The sequence below is a fragment of the Erythrolamprus reginae genome, chromosome 3 (genome assembly GCF_031021105.1).
Source record: "Erythrolamprus reginae isolate rEryReg1 chromosome 3, rEryReg1.hap1, whole genome shotgun sequence".
Classification (NCBI taxonomy): domain Eukaryota; kingdom Metazoa; phylum Chordata; class Lepidosauria; order Squamata; family Dipsadidae; genus Erythrolamprus; species Erythrolamprus reginae.
In genome coordinates, this window is record NC_091952.1 from 15781545 (window position 1) to 15798333 (window position 16789).

General features: G+C 41.2%; 1 protein-coding gene across 3 annotated transcripts; it reads right to left on the reverse strand.

Annotated features, from left to right (window-relative positions):
• Positions 1-8024: 8024 nt before the first annotated feature.
• On the reverse strand, positions 8025-16161 carry FAM217B (family with sequence similarity 217 member B). Of its 3 annotated transcripts, XM_070744520.1 has the most exons (5): positions 15793-15847; positions 12426-12513; positions 12190-12298; positions 10976-11058; positions 8025-10130 (listed from the first exon to the last, which is right to left on the reverse strand). In XM_070744520.1, exons 2-5 carry the CDS (start codon positions 12446-12448, stop codon positions 8984-8986), a joined length of 1362 nt encoding a protein of 453 aa, XP_070600621.1. In that variant the 5' UTR covers positions 12449-12513; positions 15793-15847; the 3' UTR covers positions 8025-8983. The 3 variants fall into 3 exon arrangements, with proteins under 3 accessions (XP_070600621.1, XP_070600618.1, XP_070600619.1); XM_070744517.1 differs by lacking the exon at positions 12426-12513 and having other exon boundaries at positions 15793-16161; XM_070744518.1 differs by lacking the exon at positions 12426-12513 and having other exon boundaries at positions 15798-15889.
• Positions 16162-16789: the final 628 nt, after the last annotated feature.

Here is a 16789-nt window from a genome sequence, read left to right on the forward strand (position 1 = left end):
TTGTAAAACAGGCCTCTATGACATAGTGGAAGAGGAGACAAATATAAAGACACTCCCCTTCCACTGGTAAGTTACTTTTGGGTGACACTAGGGGGCATGTGTTCTGCTAGCCTATGTATATAGAAACATAGAAACATAGAAGAATGATGGCAGAAAAAAGACCTCATGGTCCATCTAGTCTGCCCTTATACTATTTCCTGTATTTTATTTTAGGATGGAGCCGCCCCGAGTCTGCGGAGAGGGGCGGCATACAAATCTAAATAAATAAATAATACAGGTCATCAAGTCCAACCCTCAGTCACGTCTGCTGGAAGTTTGTTCCAAGCATCTACTACTCTTTCAGTAAAATAATATTTTATCACGTTGCTTCTGATCTTTCCCTCAGCTAATCTCAGATTGTGCCCCTTTGTTCTTGTGTTCACTTTCCTATTAAAAACACTTCCTTCCTGAACTTTATTTAACCCGTTAATATATTTAAATGTTTCGATCATGTCCCCCCCTTTTCCTTCTGTCCTCCAGACTATACGGATGAAGTTCATTAAGTCTTTCCTGATACGTTTAATGATTAATACCTTCCACCATTTTTCTAGCCCGTCTTTGGACCCGTTCAATTTTGTCAATATCTTTTTGTAGGTGAGGTCTCCAGAACTGAACACGGTATTCCAAATGTGGTCTCACCAGCACTCTATACAGCGGGATCACAATCTCCCTCTTCCTGCTTGTTATATGCAGCCAAGCATTCTACTTGCTTTTCTTACCGCCTGATCGCACTGTTCACCCATTTTGAGATTGTCGGAAATCACTACCCCTAAATCCTTCTCTTCTGAAGTTTTTGCAAGCACAGAACTTTTTGATGACACTCGGGGGCATGTGCTCTGCTAGCCTATATATACCAAATGTCACCTCTCCTCATTACTTCTCCATGATGACTTCATGTAACTTGTTGTTCTGCTGACTCCATGTTCTTGGATGAGGGCACATATGTGAGATGTTTAATCCAATGCCATCCTCACATGTGGTAGCATATGATAACTATTGAAATAGACTGAAACGTAAGCCTTACTAGCTGCATCCTGTAATGCATGATATTGAAAAGAATCAACTAAATTGTGAGTAAAAGATTGTGCTTCTTGTATTATGCAAGGAGTGATTATTTGCTACTAAACAAAGGGGGGTTGTCAGCCATGTGTTTCTCCTTCTTGCTGCGCTATCTGGACCGGGACTCACTGCTCATAGTCACTCATGCCCTCATCACCTCGAGGCTCAACTACTGTAATGCCCTCTACATGGGGCTACCTCTGAAGAATGTTCGGAAACTTCAGATCATGCAGAATGCAGCTGCGAGAGCAATCATGGGCTTCCCTAGGTATGCCTATGTTACACCAACACTCAGCAGTCTGCACTGGTTGCCGATCAGTTTCCGGTCACAATTCAAAGTGTTGGTTATGACCTATAAAGCCCTTCATGGCATCGGAACAGAATATCTCCGGGACCGCCTTCTGCCGCACGAATCCCAGCAACCGGTTAGGTCCCACAGAGTTGGCCTTCTCCGGGTCCCGTCGACTAAACAATGTCGTTTTGGCGGGACCCAAAGGAAGAGCCTTCTCTGTGGCGGCCCTGCCCCTCTGGAACCAGCTCCCCCCGGAGATTAGAATTGCCCCCACCCTCCTTGCCTTTCGTAAACTTCTTAAAACCCACCTCTGTCGTCAGGCTTGGGGGAATTGAGACACCTCCCCCGGGCCTATACAGTTTATACATGGTATGTTTGTGTGTATGTCTTTTTTTCCCTTTTTAATAAGGGGTTTTTAGTGATTTTAAATTATTAGATTTGTTATACATTGTTTTATTGTTGTTGTAAGCCACCCCAAGTCTACAGAGAGGGGCGGCATACAAATCTAAATAATAATAATAATAATAATAATAATAATAATAATAATAATAATAATAATAATAAATCTGCGGCAAACTAGATAGTACAAACTCTGCAATTAATCATCAATACCCAATATATACTGCCTTGGTTCAATATATTAGCACTGGAATGGACCTTGGACCAGATTGGAGGTTCACATCATATTGGATTAAATTGCAAGGCATAAAACAGGTTATCTGTCAAATGGGAAGTGTATGCAGTCAAGAAAGTTTCTGAACGAACTGTTGGAAGAAATGTCCATCTGTGTTCAGTTCCAAGTGAGAAGAAAGATCCTAGAAACGTGGTGGCTGTTTGGAAAGATGGATTAAAGGTAGACAGGACCACATGGTTTGAGGTCCTGGCCAAAAAAAGGATATGGGACAGAGAGAGAGAGATTTATATCCTCTCTTGAGCTCCACCTTAGAGTTTCTTGTTCCTGTACAATAAACGTATCCCATTGGCTGTCAGACTCCTGGATCTGGGGGTCTTAGCTAACTTTGTAGACTGTCTGTCCCAGGCTTAGTTGAGCCTTGCTGGGTGATGTCCTAAGGGCCATGTCTTAATCCTATCACTCTAAAGCTGAAGGGCAGGGCAGTGAGCTGCAGAAAGCTGGTTTGTCTTTAAAAACACGTTTCTCCTTTTCTCTTCCAGGGAATTATAATGTTCTGCCTTCTTACTCCACAGTAACTGAATATAAACATGCCTGGGATAAACATGTATTCATCCTAAGATAAAATACAGGAAATAGTATAAGGGCAGACTAGATGGACCCTGGATCTGAGGTTCCCACTCAGTTGAAAGTTCATTCAATTCAATTCAATTCAATTTATTAGATTTGTATGCCGCCCCTCTCCGAAGACTCGGGGCAGCTCACAACAGTAATAAAAACAGTATAACAATGGAACAAATCTAATAATAAAATATATAAAAACCTCAACAATTAAAAACCATACAGCACATACATACCAAACATAAAATATAAAAGCTTGGGGGAGGATGTCTTAGTTCCCCCATGCCTGGCGATATAGGTGGGTCTTAAGTAACATGAGAAAGACAAGGAGGGTGGGGGCCGTTCTAATCTCCTGGGGGGAGTTGATTCCAGAGGGCCGAGGCCGCCACAGAGAAGGCTCTTCCCTTGGGGCCCGCCATATCCCTTGTCCCCCACCCACAAACCTGTCACATTACCCATTCACATTTATTTATTTATTTATTTATTTATTAGTTGGACTTGTATGCCACCCCTCTCCGAAGACTAGGGCCGCTCACAACAAGTAAAACAGTCACAACAATCCAATTAATTAAAATATTTAACGATTTAAGAAAACCCCATGTAATAGCAAACACACACACAAACATACCATATATAAATTTAACGTGCCCAGGGGAGATGTTTAGTTTCCCCATGCCTGACGGCAAAGGTGGGTCTTAAGGAGTTTTCGGAAGGCAGGAAGAGTAGGGGCAGTTCTAATCTCCGGGGGGAGTTGGTTCCAGAGAGCCGGTGCCGCCACAGAGAAGGCTCTTCCCCTGGGACCCGCCAACCGACATTGTTTAGTTGACGGGACCCGGAGAAGGCCCACTCTGTGGGACCTAATCGGTCGCTGGGATTCGTGCGGCAGGAGGCGGTCTCGGAGGTATTCTGGTCCGATGCCATGAAGGGCAGCGTGGCCAGTCCTTTATTAGCTTCCGGCCCTGGTGGGTGGGCATAGGATGTCCTTGAACCACTTGAAAGAATGGTTTCTGGCTGCATCAGTTACCTTCTGAAATTACCCTTCCCAAGTTCCCACAAACATCAGGTCTTTTATATAGTGTGGCAAGCTGTTAATTTATCACCAACTTCTGTAGCGGCTTGATGCATGGGAGATATTAAGAAGAGCACAAGGTGCCTCAGGAATGGGGGGGGGGAGTCCTGAGCCTCCTAAATCTTTCCCCAACCCCTGGTACACCCGGTGCTCTACTCCCCACCTGTTTTTCTCCCACCACCACCAGGTCCCTGCAGATCTCTCCCCACCCCAATCAGGCTCCCACCAGGCTTGGGTCTCCTCCTCACCCTGCGACCCATCATGAACTTACATTTTGAAAATCTCTGGAGCTTTTTGCAATGTTGTGCAGGCCATGCTAAGTGTTGTGGTTGGCTCTGGCCCAGCTCCTGCCCCAGGGAATGGGGAGGTGGATGCAGGGGAAAATTCAACATGTCACAGGCCTGTTATTGCCGACAGAATCAGTTCAGAGTTTAGTTTCCTCGGACGAAGGTGGGAGTGACTCGGCAGAGTGCTTGGCACACAGCCAAGACAATCAATCTTCCTTATCTTCTATTGCTTCAGATGATGACATTTTGCACCCATGCAAGCGCAGAATTATGCGTAGAAGAGACCAAGTAAGAACATATTACAGGAAATAAGGGAGGCCACCTGTGTTTGGGTGGGGCTCCAGTAATTAGGGCTGCTGCTATAAATAGCAGCATGTGGGTTTGGCCATTGTGGAAGAATATCTGTTGCAGTTTCGTCAGGAATCTTGTGTGCTGGACTTTGTTTTTTCACGCCTTTGAAACCAAAGCAGAGCAACGTGTGTGTGTCTAACTTCATTAGAAGAAGAAGGGGTGTGAAGTTTCTCCACAGCTGCTGGCTAAGTACTTAATGACTGCTTAAGGGAAATTGTTTTGGGAAGAGTGCTCTTTGTTGTTTTGGGAAGAGTGCTCTTTGCAATACAAAAAGAGTGCTTAGTTTATTTTGACTTTTGTGATAAAGAACATTGTTTTGAATTTTCAAACGTGTGTCTGAAATTTGTATCCTTGAATTTTTGGGAGGCTCCTATCAGAGAGCCCGGCAGAACACTAATGAAGCAAAACAGTTTATCCATAGGCCCTGGAAAGGACCTCCCAGAAATGGCCATTTTCAACATGCCATTTATTTATTCATTCGTTCATTCGTTCATTCATTCATTCATTCATTCATTCATTTGATTTTTTTAAATGCTGCCCTTCTCCTAGACTCAGGGCAGCTTACATTAGCAAAACAGTGATCCCTCGTTTTTCGCGGGGGATGCGTTCCAAGATCACCTGTGAAAAATGAAGACTCATCTTTGCCGGCAGGCCTGGGGCTGTTGAGTGCTAATATCTAGTTCTGGCCAATCTCATGAATGAGTAATTTAATAGGATGAATGTGGGGAGATTGGACTACCATTTGTCTGAAGTGGTATAGAGTCCTCTGCTTGGGCAGGGCATTGGACTAGATGACCTACAAGGTCCCTTCCAACTCTAATAAATAAATTCATATAAATAAATAAATTTGCAGGTTCTGTACAGATAATAAGTGCTTGGTGGTGGTTTAAAAAAACCCTGACCAGGGCTGATTGCAAAGTTCTGAACAAAGTATTTATTCATTTTTTTCTTCAGAGAAAACTCAGTAATTCTGACCACGCATGCTTGTGCACGTAGAACATTTTGATAATCACAGCAACATGATGTGACTTTTGAACAATGATGTATTACTCGGTCTCTCAATAACATCATTAAGTTTGAATCTGACCGAAAGCATCCATGAGTTTTAAAAGAACAGCATAGTTTTCAATCATTTCTGAGGTATCAAAAAATTAAGTACAGGTAGTCCTCAATTTATGACCACAATTGAGTCCAGAATTTCTACTGCTAAGCAAGGTGGTTTTTTAAGGGCATTGGGCCTGATTTTATGAACTTTTTTTGCGATTGTTTGCAGTGGAGAATTTTTTTGCAATTTGTTGCAATTAAGAAAATCACTGCCGTTGTTAAGTGAATCACAAGGTTGTTAAACAAATCCAGTTTCCCACATGGATTATGCTTATTGGAAGCCATCTAGAGAGGTCACAAATAGTGATCAGAGGATCTCAGGATGCTACAACCATTTTAAATACATCTGGTTGCCAAGCAACCAAATGTTTATCACATGGTCCATGGTGAGGCTGCAATGATCATAAATGCAAGAACCAGTTGTAAGTCACTTTTTCAATGCCAATTGTAGCTTTGAACAGTTGCTAAATGAACGGTTGTAAGTTGAGGACTACTTATTAAAATCAATTCAAATCTATATTTTTTATTTGCTTTTACAATCAAATACCATGATTTCTAAGTTTACAAAATTATAGTTGGAGAATAACAGTGGGGGATAAAACCACAGTATAAATAATAGTCAATTTTAATTACACATATATATCTCAATGAACCTTACACATAAATCATAAATTGGTGAATTTATGATTTATAAAACACAGAAGCTGACATTTCAGTGTTCAAGTTACAAATATAGTTGTTGAGAATATTGATGTCTGGATATGCCCTTATTTTTACCCTTCTAAGTAACCAATAAAAATTATAGTTAGTACAGCAATGGAATTATGATTATCTTTGACTTTGATTAGATAAAGCTCTCTGGTTCTGTTTTAAAAACTCGCAAAGCTTTGGAAGAAGCATAAAGTTAAAAAAAAGTTAAGCTACATGTAGGACAGGTTCTGTAACTGCTAAGCAGAGCAAAGAGCTTTGTTTTATTTGACTTGCTCAACTGTTCCAAAGTCAAGGAAGAGGAAATTTGAAATGATCCTTCCACCCAACAAATTATAATTTCTTGATGAATTAGATCTCTTTGATACTTGAAGTGGTAAAAGTGGAAGTAAAGAAGATAAATTAGAAAATGCATCTTTTGTTCAGCTATGATCCATAAGCACAACAAAGACTCCATAACACAGTATATACTACTGCATGTATTGAGTCTGAAAGTGACAGAATTCCCAATCAAAAAGATAATTGGATTCAAGAAGTAAGTTTCTTTCTTCCCTTTACTTACTCCTGACTCTATCTCATTTCTCCATATTCTCCAGCATCCTTCCTTCCATATAGGTCTTCCAAAAAACTATGCGTCTTTAAGAGCACCATCAACCCATTATATCCTACAATCTTTCTTTGCAGTTCTATCAAATGCCAAAATATATATTGACACACATACCACCAGGCCAGCCCCTAACTAAAAGTTGCAAAATATTTTAGTTGCAAATAATACCAGCCAGCAATCTCTTCCAATATACAGGCCTGGTGAACTACTTTGGGATTTCTTGGTACAGATTGAAAAGTGGTTTATAAATGCTGTCCTAAACAAAATGAGACCAAACATATAATTTCAACAAAGAAAACTCTGAGCACACAGAGAGAAACGTTCTTATATGTTGAAATCACGGGAATTTCATGGGAGAAAATTATATTTACTTGTTTATGTACATTTTCACCACTCCATATTTAGTTTGACCCATAACGTCATACAAGTCGTACATCATAATGAACTTCAAATGTAATAATTCCCTATTAAAAGAAGCCAACTGCAAAAATTTAACACAGAAGAAAAAAAAAGGCTGGCCACACATCACAATGTTTTAAAAAGAGAGGCCATGAGTATATGGGCTGTGAGCATGATTTGATGTTACATGCTTATAGAACAAACCTCAGGAAGACCAAAGATATTATACTGTGGTGTTTTGTACGGGGGTCACGCAGAAGGTAATGCACCACATTTTTTTTTCTCAGCCTACAGTAATGGTACAAATGCGAAACTTTAGATATACAGTAGTACCTCGTGATACGAACCACTCGTCTTACGAACTTTTTGAGATACGAACCTGGGGTTTGGGATTTTTGTGCCTCTTCTTATGAACTTTTTTCACCTTACACCCGCCGCCGTGAACGCCGAACCCGGAAGTTCGGCAAAAGTGCAGGTTTGGCATTCGGGTTCGGGAGGCCGCCAAGACGCGCCACTGCCCGGCTGTCACCTTTTCAGAAAAGCCGCAGAGCTGTGGGCCGGTCGGGAAGCTCAAACGGAGGTGGGGAATCCCAATAGGGAATTCCATGGGCGGAGCTTTGACGTCACGGAGATGTCCTTCCTGGCCGGCCGAAACGTGGACTCCAGGAAGGACGTCTTCGTGACGTCAAAGCTCCGCCCATGGAATTCCCTATTGGGATTCCCCACCTCCGTTTGAGCCTCCCGACCGGCAGACAGCTCCGCGGCTCTTCTGGCAAGGTGACAGCCGGGCGGCGGCGCTTCTTGGTGGCCTCCCGAACCCGAACGCCGAACCCGAACTTTTGCCGAACTTCCAGGTTCGGTGTTCAGGAGAACGCCAAGAATCGCCCGGCTGTTTCAAAAGGTAACAGCCGGGCAGCGGTGCCCAGCAGAGCGCCGTTTTTGCGATTTTTTTTTTCCTTGCACGCATTAATCCATTTTACATTGTTTCCTATGGGAAACATTGTTTCGTCTTACGAACTTTTCGCCTTACGAACCTCCTGCTGGAACCAATTAAGTTCATAAGACGAGGTATCACTGTACGTTATTTGAATTGTCAGGAGTGCGTGTGTAAATTTTGCATTTCTTCAGACGAATAGCGTAGCTGCAGCAGTGTTTCAAAATGGTGCCTGTAAGTGATGTACGTTGCAAGTAGCGTGTCGTCGTTGAATTTCTCACTGCAGAGAAAGAAACTGTTGAGAACATTCACAAACGTTTGTGTACAGTTTACGGAGAATCTGCAGTCGACAGAAGTACAGTTAGTCGCTGGGCACAGAGGGTGAAGCCATTAGAAGACAGTACGATGATTCGCACAGTGCAGAAATGGCTTCGTGAACAGAACAAGGAGTGGTACCGACAGGGCATACACACCTTTGTGTCTCGCTGGAGGAAGGCCATAGAACGGGACAGAGATTACGTGGAAAAAATAGGGAGCGTAGAAGAAACATCATTCTTTCTTGGATGTAAGTTTCATTGTGTTCAATAAATAATTGTTGAAGAAAAAAAATGTGGTGCATTATTTTCTGGGCGACCCTCGTAATTGCAAACAGCACAAGGGTGAGGATATCTGTATGTCCAGTAGTGTAGTTCAGGCAGAGATGAATCTGAATTTTTGTCTTCAGGACCAATCACAACATAGGATGAGAAGTCAAGGACATGATGGCATCTCCTTATGCAAGTCTACCTAGTAGTTCAAGAGCCACCATTCTAGATTCTCCCTGCAACAAGGAAAAGGGTTGTCAGACCTTGTTGTACCAAGGCAACAAACCCCATCCTAGCATTATTTAAATTTGCATCGTGTTTGTTTCAGGCCGTTTGTTTTCAGCTTGGGATCTGCAGAGGGTTTTTTGGGAGGTGTGTAATTATTCGCCTTTCCATTCTTGGGATTTGGGCATATATGGGCTGGTAACCCCTTAAGAGGGACGGTGGACCCATGGAACGAAGAAGATGGCTTGACGGGTCTCACGTTACCAGCCCCATGGATCATGGATGATTCCTGGATCTCCAAATGCTGCTTGAAGGCAGGCCGTTTTTTGGTCTCACTCTTTGCTTCGGATGGTCTCTTCTGATGGGCTGATGAGCCTTGCGTGGGTCCAGTGGCCTTCAACCGACCCTCAAGAGATGCCACCTGGTTGGTTTTCCCCCCATGAAAGTCCTTTTTGAGAACTGCATGGGGGGGTCTTGGAAAGTTTCCAGGGAGAGCCAACTGTTTATTTGCTAAAGGGCTATGCAATAATTTGCTTTTGCCAGAATTTTTCAAGGATCGGAGGACGCTAGGAGCCGTCTGAGCCCGGGCTTTGGTAACCTTTCCTTTTTCAGCTTGTATGGTTTGCATCTGCAGCCATTCCAGTTCCAAAAGACGATCCACGTATTTTTCAAGAGGTCCAGTCGGTTCCGGCCTGGGTTCGGATTTGCACTCGGTGTTGATGAACGCAGCCAACCCTTTCAAGTCCCAGGTGTCAAAAGGCGGCTGGAGAAAGTCCGGGTAATGGTAGTCTGGTTGCTTCCGCTGAGTCTCGAAGTAGTGTTCAAAGCAAGCGGGGTCGATCTCCTCTGCTCGCAGATTGAGCTCGGGCGGTGTGCAAGGCGATGGAGGGATAGGGATCCTTTCGGAATCGGAAAGGTCGCTGGCATCGTCTTCCTCGGAGTCTTCCTCTTTCATCATTTGCAAAGATCTGAAGTCCAGAAACATCGCCTCCGTCGTAGCCTTTGGACAGGAAAGGCTGCTGGGGCCTGCTTCCTCCCCGGCCTCCTCTCCAGAGTTTCTTTCCAAATGGCCTTTTTGTCCGCAATAAAACCTCTGAGTCATCGCATCTTCTGTCCCCCTGGAAAGACTCCACGAGATATCTTTAAATGCAGGAAGAATTTTGTTGTCCCCGGCCTCATGGCTTTTTCTAACCAGAAGTTGTCTTTTCGACCTCGGAACTCTATGTGAGGAAGTACAAGTGTTTGTTAGTATGAGTGTTTGTTAGTACAAGCTGGTATAAGAGTTTCCCTAAAAAGGGAAATTTAAAAAAATACTCATGTTGTCTTTCAAAAGACCCTTAAATAATATATGTATGTGACTCGGGAGCCTAACATTACAAAACAGAAAACACAAAAATGCACCAACATAGAAGTAAGGCAATGATATCAACGGGGTCTCTGAGCTTGGTTCTTTTAATTTTAATTTTAATTTAATTTAATTAATTTAAATTTAAATTTAAATTTAAATTTAAATTCAATTCAATTTAATTTAATTTAATTTAATTATTTATTGGATTTGTGAGCCGCCCAACTCCTTTTAGACTCTGGGCGGCATACAACAGATAAAGAGTAATATAAAAACAGTATAAGACCCCATTAATGAAAACATTTAGTACCTCAATTAAACTTCCGTATCCCATCCCTTTTATTGTATCCCCCTTAATCCATACCCAACTTCCCGTGAAAAACAAATCTCCTTCTTATTTCAAAAGAGCAACCATATTATAAAAGAATTTTTTATAATTCAAGGTGTTGGTTATTACCTATAAAACCCTACATGGCTTAAGGCCAGACTATTTAGGGGACTGTCTCCTGCCGTGTACCTCCCAGAGACCAATAAGAGCACACAGGGTTAGCCTCTTTTATATTTATAGGATTTATATTTATCCTAATTTATAGTTTTAGATATTTGACTTATGTTTATTGTATTTGTATCTTTTATATTGTAAGCCGCCCTGAGTCCTTCGGGATTGGGCGGCATAGAAGTCGAATACAACAAACAAACAAACAAATAAATAAACTTCACCTGTTTGGTTGATGCCCTTCATAAACTTGCTTTTTGTCTTTGTACTGAGCTGTTATCTGACTGTCTGTAGCCTCTACAGGAGCCTAGAAAAAAATGAATTTTTATTATTATTACTATTATTATTATGTCAATACAACACAGCAAACGAGATCACTATGCTGGATTTCGTATTTCATCACCAGTCGGGCGCTTCCCAAGCACCTAGGACTGCGTGATGTAGCAGCAAATTATGTTTGCCCATCCCAGTAAAGTGGCCTTTTGCAACTGACAGATGGAGATTTTGTCAATTCCGATGGTTTTCAAATGTCCGCTGACATCCTTTGGCACTGCGCCCAGCGTGACAAGTACCACTGGGATCACTTTCACTGGCTTATGCCAGAGTCATTGAAGCTCGATTTTTTGATCTTCATATTTCACTAATTTCTCTAGCTACTTCTCCTCAATTCTGCTGTCCCCTGGGATTGCGATGTCGATGATCCATACTTTCTTTTTCTCCACAATCAGGATGCCTGGTGTGTTATGCTTCAGAATTCGGTCAGTCTGAAGTCGGAAGTCCCACAGTAGTTTTGCTTGCTCATTTTCGAACACTTTTTCGGGCTTATGATCCCACCAGTTCTTTGCCACTGGTAAATGGTAGTTCCAGCACAAGTTCCAGTGGATCATCTGTGCCACAGCATCATGTCTATGCTTGTAGTCAGTCTGTGCGATCTTTTTGCTGCAGCTGTGTATGTGATCGATTGTTTCATCTGTTTCTTTACAGAGTCTGCACTTTGGATCGTCTGTTGATTTTTCAATTCTGGCTTTGACAGCATTTGTTCTAATGGCTTGTTCTTGTGCCGCCAGTATTAGTCCTTCTGTCTTATTATTATCATTATTATTAATGAAATTTGTATGCCTCCCCTCTCCAATGACTCGGGGTGGCTCACAGCATATAAAAACAGTATACATCAAAATATAATTAATTAAGATTAAAATTAAGAATTACATTTAAAAAACTAGAAAACCTGTTTACATCCATATCCATTCAAACAAACCCACTATACATTCGTTGGCCAGGGGTTAGAATCTAATAACCCCAAGCTTGGCGGCATAGATGAATCTTTAGACTCTTACGGAAGGCAAGGAGAATTAACGTTTAATTATAATTGCAGTGGTAGGGAAGTCATGAGCATGTAAGGATAACTTGCATTCAGTAAAAATATAAGTAGCCTGACCTTTTCTGCAAAAGCAGATGTGTTTTTCGTTTGCTTCTTGGAAGAAGGTTTTAGAAACGTTGATTTCTTTAGTTCTTTTGTGCTTGAGTGGTTCTTTCCTCCACTGGAACTAATTGATTAAAAATAGGAGTTTTTGTCAAGGATGAATGTTAAGTGGGAGAACAAAAACTACACTTTTATTTTAGGACACGTTTAGATGTACAGTATATTGTTCTTTTGCCTTAGAAATCTCTTACTTTTTTCTGGTGATTATCCTCATAAAAAGCTTATTAAGAAAGGAATATGTAGCATTTCCATTGAAGCAAATCCATTCCTCTTTCTTTCCTGTAAAATGTGAATTAAATGGGTGGACATTGATAGGACAGTGGTGTTGAAACATTTGCAAAAACGTCTACACTTGCATTTTCTAATTAGATCAAGGTCTCTCACCCTTCCCCTTCAAACAAACACCTGGCATTAAAAATAGATTAAAGGAAAGGGGATTAGTATTGTCAAATCTCTGAACAACCTCCTATGCAATCTGTTGTACCATTACTTATTTAAAAAGTATAAATTTGTGACTGGGAGATTATCCACTTATGGAACGAACCCAACCTTTGATTGGCTAACCTGTAAGGAATCAATAACTCAAGAACTATTCTACAAGGCATAGGGCTTTGTTAGTTGACACCTGCCAGAAAATTTGGATCCTGCAAGATTAGTTCACTCCTCGTTCCTTGAATTAAATAAAGTCATCTATTAGAATTCTATTGGGGGGGGGGGGGAATTGGATAAGCTGGATTCACAATGACCGTGTGATTCAATACTCTTAGCCATCATAAAACAGTTGTAAGATCAGGCATGGTCAAATGGTGACCTGCTTAACAACTGCAGCAACTTATAATCGAAATTCTGGATTTAATTGTCACTGAGAAGTACCTATATTTATTTTTTGTATTTTATTGATTTTATTGCAATTATTTTGTTTCATGTTGTGATCCACCCAGAGTCACTGATATACAAGTTTATCATCATCATCCTCCAGATCTAACTGGTTCTGGACCTAATTCTTTTTCTGGCCTATAGTCTCTGCTAGGAAACCTATTGCAAGTGGGATTCATATATCTAAGTGTTTTCTTCATAAAATGCCAAGGAAAGACATGAAGCAAAACTTAGGGTCAGGGTTTAATTTAATTTAATTCATTCAACTTCTATGCCGCCCAATCCTTTGTGGACCCTCTCCTGTAGGATTGATCTATGCTTGGATGGGAGACCATTAGGAAATACCAAAAATATAGACTAGGTTGGGAAAAATGAAGACAAGCCACGTCCTTATTAAGCAAATAATAATAATCTCTCAAGTATATATTTATAAGTCAAATCTGACCAAAAGATTAATACTTTTTAGTTTAACTCATATTCTCATGAGGGTTTGCAACAGTAAAAGGATGAATCTCTCACATTTCTGAGACTTTAACTTCCAGAATTCCAAGCTGCATAGCCTCCAATTCCAAGAATTGCAATCCAGGAACATGGAAGAAGCCGGATTCAGAAACACAGGTACCGAGGCTACCTGGGGAATTCTGGAAGTCCAGAGATCTTAAACATGCCAAGATCGAAGAAGATTGCTATAAATATAAGCCTCTGAGACCACTTGGGAGGCATAGTAATGCCTTAGTAATCAGCAACTGTCAGAACAGTTTCAGCAGCTGGAATTCCAGTTGAATAAAATGAACCAGCTTATTACAGATTTCCTTGCTGATATAAAAGCTAAGAGGGACATCCTAGAGAATAATAAAGTACAGGAGATGGAAAGAAAACTCTATGTGTTTTTCTTCAATGATGAAGAACGGTTGAAAAACATTGTGGAAACATTGGAGCAACGGGTTGAGGCGCAACCCAATCTTTAAAGATTATATGTTAAATTACTAACATAGATTGGGGTTTTTTTGGGGGGGGGCACTATAGATTAATTTTTTTGTATTGGATTTTAAACAAAATTGTTGTAGCACTAGGAAGTTTAAAGGAAACCTCTATTTGTCAATAGTTATTTAGCAAACTAGATATACTATATTCTTGAGTTTAAAGTAAAAATATAATCTAAACATATGAAAAAAGTAACTCCAAATAGACTTATGGTAAGAATTCCTAGTTTATTACACTAAGTAGGAGGGCTGTGTAGAATATTAATTCATTAGCCAATATTTTTCTATTAGTTTTTTTAATTGTTATATTTAGTATATTTCTCATTAACATTTCATCCTGATTAGGCAAATATTCTGAGCTACCTTCCTCAACCTGATGCTTTCCCATAGTGTGATTAGAAGAGTTGTGGACTATGAAAAGCTATTCTTACAGGATAATCAAACCTGCATTTCTTGCTTTTAATAATGGGAATTTTAGTGTTTTTTAAATTATTAGATTTGTTCTTACATTGTCTTTGTTATTGTTGTGAGCCGCCCTGAGTCTATGGAGAGGGGCGGCATACAAATCTAATTAATAATAATAATAATAAGCATGGATGCCTTGGTTGATATCCCAGAAGTCGTTGCAAGAACCCTTTTTGGAACTTAAATCTTGTTAGTACTATGTACGTAACTGGTTGGGTTTGGCAATATATAAAGAAACTAACAATGTATGTTTAAATGAATTATAAAACTATAGTTTTAAGAGCTAGTGTTGCAGTTAGCCATAAGAGGGAGTCAGAAGCCAGCCTCTCCCTCTCTGATTATTCTCTGCTAGTTTGTCTGTATGACTATGCTGTGTTCAAATGATGGTTCAATGTATTTTGTAAGCAAGGCTTATAATATTGTATATATTGAGAGTATTGACTGATGTAATTGTGTATGACTAAGATTGTTCTTGGCTAAGATATTTGCCAAAGTAAATAATATGTATATACTTAGTGTATTTGTTTTGTCTTATTGAATCACTACTTATATCTCTGGGGTTTCAACTGGATCTCTGCCACTTCCATGCTTTCTCAAGAGTCACCATTCCTTAACACTTAACAAATCTCATCTGGCAATTTATTCCATAAAATAGAATAGGATAGGGATAGGATAGAATAGAATTCTTTATGGCCAGGTGTAATTGGACACACAATGAATTTGTCTTTGGTGCATATGCTCGCAGGGTGCATAAAAGAAAAGATACATTTGTCAAGAATCATGAGGTCCAACACTTAATGATTGTCATAGGGGTCAAATAAGAAGAAACAATATTAATAAAAAATCTTAAGGATACAAGCAACAAGTTACAGTCATATAAACAAAGGGTACCTGTGGCTTGTTTTTCCTCACCTTCTTCTAAACAACGGAGCAGCTATTTCCCTCCCAATACTAATAAGGTTTCTGCTGAATAGAGACTTTTATCTCAAAATAACTAGCATTTCGGGGAGGGGAGAGTAGTAGAGAAAAGGACATCAACCACTTAGCAAAAAATTCTCTATGCTTCAGCGATTAAAAATAGCCTGGGGACTGCAAGCATCAACAGAAAACCCTGGAAAAGGGATGCTACAAGGAGTAAACTGTACTGACAATTCAGCATTTCGCCCCCCGAACTTCGGGACAACGCCAGCCCTCCACCTGCACGCATATTTCAAAAACGAGGAGGGGTCCTTACGTTACCATTCCGCTCCCTTGGTGGGTTTCATGAGCCAGGTTTTGCAGGCTCCCTCTGTGCAAGGAGACGGGATAACCTCCGATGCCCGGTCCCATTATAGTGGGGGGAATGGCGCTTTTAGTTTTCCTTCGGGTCGTTGCGAGCGAGGCAGCCCATATCAAAGGGAAGCCCCCCGCCGCATCTTAAGAGAGCCGCCGGCCCGGTTCTCCGGAGCTGCTTTATTCCTCCGCACGGGCAGCTGCGTTACACCTCGGCCCTACCCGAGCAGAAGCCGTTTTTCCCCGGCGACTCCACCGCTACCTGCCGGCCCCTCGCCAAGCCGGGCCAGCCGAGAAGCCCCGGGACTCGCCCGCTGCCTCCCGCCACCGTCCCCCGAGGAAGCTGAGCCTTGCCGCCCGCAAAGCATTGTGGGTGGCGGAGAGATGCTTCGCGTCGCCCCGAGCGGGTTGGGAAAAGCGCGCGCGGTTTCTGCCGCTGAGCCTTCATTCGCCTAACCATGGTTTGCCGAAGGAGCCCAACATTACCTAGACAGGCAGCCTGGGGACAACAACAACAACATTCCATTCACACACAGAGAGACATCACTCAAAACATCACTACAGATCAGAGCACTGCAAACCAAGACAGCTAGACACAAAAACAGTTTTTTTCCCAAATGCCATCACTCCGCTAAACAAATATTTCTCTCAACACTGTTAAACTATTTACAAAGTCTGCACTACTATTACTGCTAATTTTTCCTCATCATTCCTATCACCCATTTCCTCCAACTTATGACTGTATGACTGTAACTTTTTGCTTATATCTTTAAGATTTTTATTAATATTTTTTCCGGATTGCTTATTTGACCCCATGACAATCATTAAATGTTGTACTTCATGATTTTCGACAAATGTATCTTTTCTTTTATGTACACGGAGAGCATATGCACCAAAGACAAATTCCCTGTGTGTCCAATCACGCTTGGTCAATAAAGAATTCTATTTATTATGGGGTG

Coding starts and splice junctions, on each gene's coding strand:
- FAM217B (XM_070744517.1), bottom strand. CDS start 15,887: ATGGGACCGGGCATCGGAGGTTATCCCGTCTCCTTGCACAGAGGGAGC. Junction 12,299..15,792: donor CAAGGGAGCGGAATGGTAAC/GTAAGGACCCCT, acceptor TTAATCAATTAG/TTCCAGTGGAGGAAAGAACC. Junction 11,059..12,189: donor CATCTGCTTTTGCAGAAAAG/GTCAGGCTACTT, acceptor ATTTTTTTCTAG/GCTCCTGTAGAGGCTACAGA.